The sequence below is a fragment of the Propithecus coquereli genome, unplaced genomic scaffold (assembly GCF_000956105.1).
Source record: "Propithecus coquereli isolate 6110/MARCELLA unplaced genomic scaffold, Pcoq_1.0 Scaffold119, whole genome shotgun sequence".
Classification (NCBI taxonomy): Eukaryota; Metazoa; Chordata; class Mammalia; order Primates; family Indriidae; genus Propithecus; species Propithecus coquereli.
The window spans coordinates 4,784,659-4,790,614 of record NW_012135969.1 but is presented as its reverse complement, the minus strand read 5'-3'; the positions used below and the strand labels follow the sequence as shown (position 1 = coordinate 4,790,614).

Here is a 5,956-nt window from a genome sequence, read left to right as displayed (position 1 = left end):
GTCTCGCTCTTGCTCAGGCTGGTCTCGAACTCCTGAGCTCAAACAATCCGCCCGCCTTGGCCTCCCAGAGTGCTAGGATTACAGGTGTGAGCCACTATGCCCGGCCTAAAAAAGATAATTTTCAATGTTTAGTTTTTAGGCTGAGTTCTTTTCCTTTCATATTTTGGCTTCCAGTCCCATGACATATCATAGCTGAGGAACTGTAAGAATGTATTGTAAGTTGGTTGCCTGTTCTTATATAAAACTCCTATTTTTAAGGATTGCAATTTATGATAAAACCCAATACTGGCTGACTTTTTTTTTTTTAACACAGGTGCTCTGCTATACCCCTTAGAGACCAACTTCTTTAAGTTGTTCCACTAAAATAGAGCCAGATATAACGTTCTTTCCACACTGGCCATCTGCTCTGTTTTATATGAAGAAGCAAATTAAAATTTATAATCTTCAAAGCACAGGATTCTGAAAATGTTATTTTAATGTGTGAAAATAAGAACAGATCAGATAGGAATGGCAACATGAGAAAATGGTAAGTATATCAAACATTTACCTAAAGAATCAGTCATAAGCCAGGTGTCTGCATTAAAATTAAATGGAAGGTTGAAATCATTACATGAATAAAAACATTTTTAAAAGCTAGCTATTAAAATCACTATGTATTTGTATTTTTAAAACTGAATTATCCTTATAATTGTCTTAATGTTTTGTTTGTTTGTTTAAGCAATTGAGATTTGGTCAGGGAGGAAAAAATCCAAGTACCACTTCCCCTGCAACTAATGATGTTTGAAAAAAGACATTTATAATGAGAAGTAGCAAAACGCAATTGCCATATTTTGTTACAGGATTTACTAAGCCTAATCATAAATACTGAAACCAACAACACTGTAATCAGATTACATACTTTTTTTATTCAGTCTTATTAAATACACAGGTAATTATCTAATACTTTGATATATTTACATATCTATGTAGTCATTTTATTAAAGTCATTTTATTACCATCTTAAAGGTAGGCATCCCTAGGTTACTAAAAGGCAATATTCACTTAACTTGCTATTATGCATTTATTTAAATCACAACATTATCTTAATATTTGGTTTTATTGCCATGCTTTGGTTAATTATAAAGTGGTTTCATAATTAAATTGGTGTCATTAGTCAAATCAAAATTAGAATTTTATTTCAGTACTCTTAGGGAGAATGAAATCGATGAATGGGGTAAAAGACATAAATGATTATAAGTCAAGGGAAGAAAGATACAGAATTTCCTTTGATAAGGTCAATTTAATTATAGCATAATAGTTTATTAGTAAATGTGTAGCATGCTTATAACGACCCCATAGTTTCTGATAAGAGAATAAATAATCTTCCAAAATAATATGTTTAAATTTCTTTTCTATTTTAGAACTAGATTATGGTTGAAAGGGAAAAAAGATATAGAAGTAAGACTCATTAGATCCATAGGAAATAAAGCATAGAAAATACATCAATTTCCTAAGCTGGTAAGCCACCTAGACAATAAGCATAGGTGACATTTTATTCACATGAAATCACAAGGACTAACACTTTACATTAAAGTTCATTTTCTTGTCTTTAAAGATATGTGTAAGAAATTGTTGTTTAGGAAAAGTCCTCACATTGAAGAGTAGAAACATCATAGAAACAGGCACATTTTAGAAAATACTCCATTTCCCATTGGCCTTACAGAATTTTATAATAAATTCCTGTTAATTAAGCATAGATCTTTACTTGTTGCTATTCTCATTACATAAATTACCTAGAGATTTGTAGTATTCCAGTATAGCAGAGTCTTGTCTCCTGCCAGGCAGCTCAAGGTTATGAAAGTCCTGTAGTAAAAGTCTTTTGCTTCCTGATGAGGTTGAGATATAATTAATAATTTGCTGGCTGACTGTTTTGGACACCATGCTTAGCATGCTGATATCTTTCACTATCAAAAGAAATATATATACATACACACATTTATATATGAATAAATGGCTTAAATGCAAGAATGCCACTATTAGTACACTGTATAACTTAACTCAATAATAATAATTGTAATAATAAACCAGTGTGAAAAAAGAAAAAAATCTTAATAGTGTTTTAAATTCAGTTCTCAATGAGTTAGAAACATGTTGGGATATAATAATCAAGTTACCATGCCATTATCATTAGAGGTATGCTTTAAAGAGTCTGAATATTGTGCTTTCTCATTGTACCCCTTACCTGACTATGATGAAACTTTAGAAAAAAACCTTCATGTTAATGCCATTAACATTTTAGCAGAGACTACGATGACAAACTAGTTCTTGGGAAAAATTAAAATATTCTAGCATCTTGTGTAGCCTATTCACAGTCCCCAATCCTCACCTGACAAATATCTTAAAATTATTTGGAATATTTCCAATGGCAAGGCTTTAAAACTTCCAAGTGTTGATAAGGGCTGAGAGTCTGAGCCAAGGGTGTTGGAAAAATGGCTGGATTGACGATTACTACGTCTACATTTCTGGTTGGGAATCAAAGTGAAACTGGTATTTATTCTGGATGTCATCCTTGTTCTTATCTCATCAATTTATCCTGGTTAGAAAAACAAAGTATAAGAGACAAAAAAGAAGGGAAATTAAAGCAACGCAGAGCTGGTTTTCATTTGTTTGTTTATTTATTTATTTTTATTTTTTTGAGATAGGGTCTCACTCTGTTACCCAGGCTGGAGTGCAGTGGCATGATCATAGCTCACTGCAGCCTTGAACTCCTAAGCTCAAGTGATTCTCCTGCCTCAGCCTTCCAAAATGCTGGGATTACAGGCATGAGCCACCACGCCCAGCCTGTTTGTTTTTAATGAAGAGCTTGATGCTATGATGGGCAACGGGAAATAGCTGTCTCCATATTTACAAAAGTTTTAATATGTTGTCTAATTTACGGAGTTCCCACCAATAGAATCTATTTATTCATCTCAGCATCATTTCAAAAAATTTTAAATCCTTTACCTCCTGGCCAAATAGTCTAGATAAAGTTTTAGTAGGAAATGAGACATGTATTTTGATGAGATATATTCTAAGACAAGAAAAATGCAAAATAGAAAAAAAAAATAAAGGATTTGACAAAAAAATCAATACAACACAAAATATCTGTCGATCTGTATGTTGTTTTTAAAACCTTTATATTCTAAAAATCAAAGCATTAATGTAGATTTAAAAATTTGTAGTAATGAGCGAGACTCTGTCTCAAAAAAAAATTTGTAGTAATGTTTTTCTATTTCTTAAAAACTCAGTAATGACATGTTCTTTTGTTTGAAACAATAAAAACAAAGAGATAAAAAATAGAGACTTTAAGTTTAGAGCAATTTAAATTTACTAGCTCTAATAGATTAAGTAGGTGATATTACTATTACCAATCACGTGCTGTATAATATACAACTAAGCAGTGAAATTAGTCTTATAAAATTAATAAGACTAGAATAAATAGATGAATAGTAATACTTTGTCCCTCAGTTCCACTTTTTGTTAATAGTAGTGAGAGATATTTCTTAGGAAGGGCCTATACAACTTGATTTCAAAAATGAACAAAAACTTATTAAATATAACTTATTAAAACCACTGATTATTTACTTACACTAAATAATAATTACTAAAAATATGTATCTCACACAGTGACTCTGTCACTTTATTGCTTCAGTTCAGAAAATGTCTATGTATGTATATCATACACACATATATGTGCATAACTACAATGCCAATGTAAGGCTCCTTGTTTCTTAAGTAACAGCTAAGACATTTCATCAAAGAGTTACAAATATACCTGACCAAAATATAATTTCTCCTTCCCATACAAAATGGCTAAAGTCACGTTGTTACCTATTCATCTCAAAAGGTTACATATCAACTTATATCAATTTAAAATTAGTTATACATTTGAAAACATGACAAAGAAATTCACTGCTTAGTGAAAAGCATAATCTGAACCTCCTTTCAAACCAAACCATATTGTTTTGCTTTAGCATTCAGTAAACATTTAAATTAGTAGATATTTTAAAATAATCATTAAAATTATGCAAATAACATGTCAAAAAGCTTACAAAATACATCTAAATAAAATTAAATTCACTTGTAAACACTTTGGTTTATATCACTCCAGAATTTTACATATATATTTATTCCTTCTTAACAAAAACGGGAGATCACTATTCACGCTATTTCGTAATCTGCTTGTTTCAATGAATTCTCTTTCCATGCTAATAAATATACTTCTACAAGTATATATATTTTAATGGCTGCGTGTAATTCTACCAAGTGGAAGAATCTTAGTTTATTTAATCCCCGAAGTTGTTTTTAACTTTTCACAATAGGTGTTTAAAGCATTTTAATATCAATAAAATAGAAATCTGGCCTAGGATTTGCCCTCTCTAAGGAATCTTGTAAAGTGGTACTTGGGTGGGGCCTGCAGGTTTTTCAAAGTGTCACTGACACCCTGTGGTTGGGGACTTTGGTGTCACCTAAGTATATATAGTTAAACTTTTGAGGGGATTAAAAAATAATGGGCCTAAACTCTTGTAAAATTCAAGTCTCCTCTTACAATCCCTTATTTTCCTCACTCAGACCTGGATGTTTTGCTGGGGAAACAGAGCCTTTCCTGAAAATCCTAAAGGGTGTAATCTCAAATTATTTCTAGTTTCCTTTCACTCCCCTTAGGGAATAGGAATCACAGACCAAAATAATAACAAAGTGATGTTTCAATGCCCCTGTTCCATCCCACTAATTTTGACTATGTGTGAAAGGTTTCGAGGGCCTGATCGGATGAACTCTTTTCCCCCCTTTCAGAGAAATACGTCAAAAAGCAATTTCAACGGGATTTCTGTTTTGTTTTAACACAAAATCCTCTGAAGAGACTCATCTGCTCGTGTATTAGCCCAAAATATCTCCAAAGAGGCAAACTAGGGAGACCTAAAAGAGAAATTGGTCAATATGAGAATCAAACCACCTGCTGATGCATTTTTTAACCCCTTTAGTCTTATGAAAAGATGAAATTATCTCAAGGAAGTATTGAGGGAAAAAAATCCCTCTTTTTACCACAGATTTCGACAGTTTTCCGGCTAAAGAGTCACAGGAAAATGGGATTTAGTCGCTTTGCCCCACCATCCTCAAATTTCTTAGTGTTTAAAAAAAAAAAAAGTATCTCCTCAAGGTTTTCCCACCGGGAAGTGGGAGGGTCCGGCTCCGGTCGGCTCTGGAGCTGCGTTCCCGCCTCCCAGGCGTCCCCGTGGCCTCTGGAATATTTTAGAATCCTCCCAGGAGCCCCAGCGGGGAGGAGGCCCCGCCCCCTCATGAATAGCCGGAAACCTCGGCTCGCGTAGTGCCCTCCTCCCTCATGAATATTTTAGAATCCTCCCAGGAGCCCGAGCGGGGAGGAGGCCCCGCCCCTCATGAATAGCAAGAGAACCCGCTCCCATAGTGCCCTCCTTCTCATGAATAATCAATGAGGGTGAAGTTTTCTTAGCTGCAAGTTGAAGACAGGAAGGGGTTGGAGCCGTTACAAGCTGAGGGAGGGGAGGGTTCCGGAACCTCTCGGGCCGCACAGTTGCTTCACTTCCTTTCCCTGCACCTAGTCTTGAGCCAGTCCCTCAACCCCCACCCTAATTAGGGTAAGTTACAGGAGCTTTCATCAAACCTTTTGTTGGAAAAAAAAACCTCCAAACATTCCTTTTTAAACCTATCTGTGTAGAATTAAAGAAAGATGTGTGCCTCTAGCTCTCTCAAGATGGAGTCCAAGACAAATCTTTCTAGCTAGGCCCTCCCGCCTTCAAGACTAAATTCTCATTCATTCATTCATTAACTATTTATTGAAGCCTGCTCTGGGCCAGACAGTGGAATAGTCCCTAAGGCTACACCAAGTTTCCTGCCTTATTGGGGTTTATTAGTCTAATGGGGAAGACAGAATAAACGAATAAAGCGTCTACAGATGGTG

The 5,956-nt window shown here is 34.6% G+C and overlaps 1 protein-coding gene across 1 annotated transcript in view; it reads right to left on the bottom strand.

Moving 5' to 3' along the window:
• FBXO47 (F-box protein 47) overlaps positions 1-5,228 on the bottom strand; it is a 25,759-nt gene extending 20,531 nt beyond the window's left edge. The window contains exons 1-3 of the mRNA XM_012661212.1: positions 5,062-5,228; positions 2,366-2,572; positions 1,773-1,943 (exon numbers count right to left, since the gene is read on the bottom strand). Of these exons, the coding sequence (XP_012516666.1) occupies positions 1,773-1,943; positions 2,366-2,546 (352 nt within the window). The 5' untranslated portion in view covers positions 2,547-2,572; positions 5,062-5,228. The remainder of the gene's footprint in view (positions 1-1,772; positions 1,944-2,365; positions 2,573-5,061) is intronic.
• Positions 5,229-5,956: the final 728 nt, after the last annotated feature.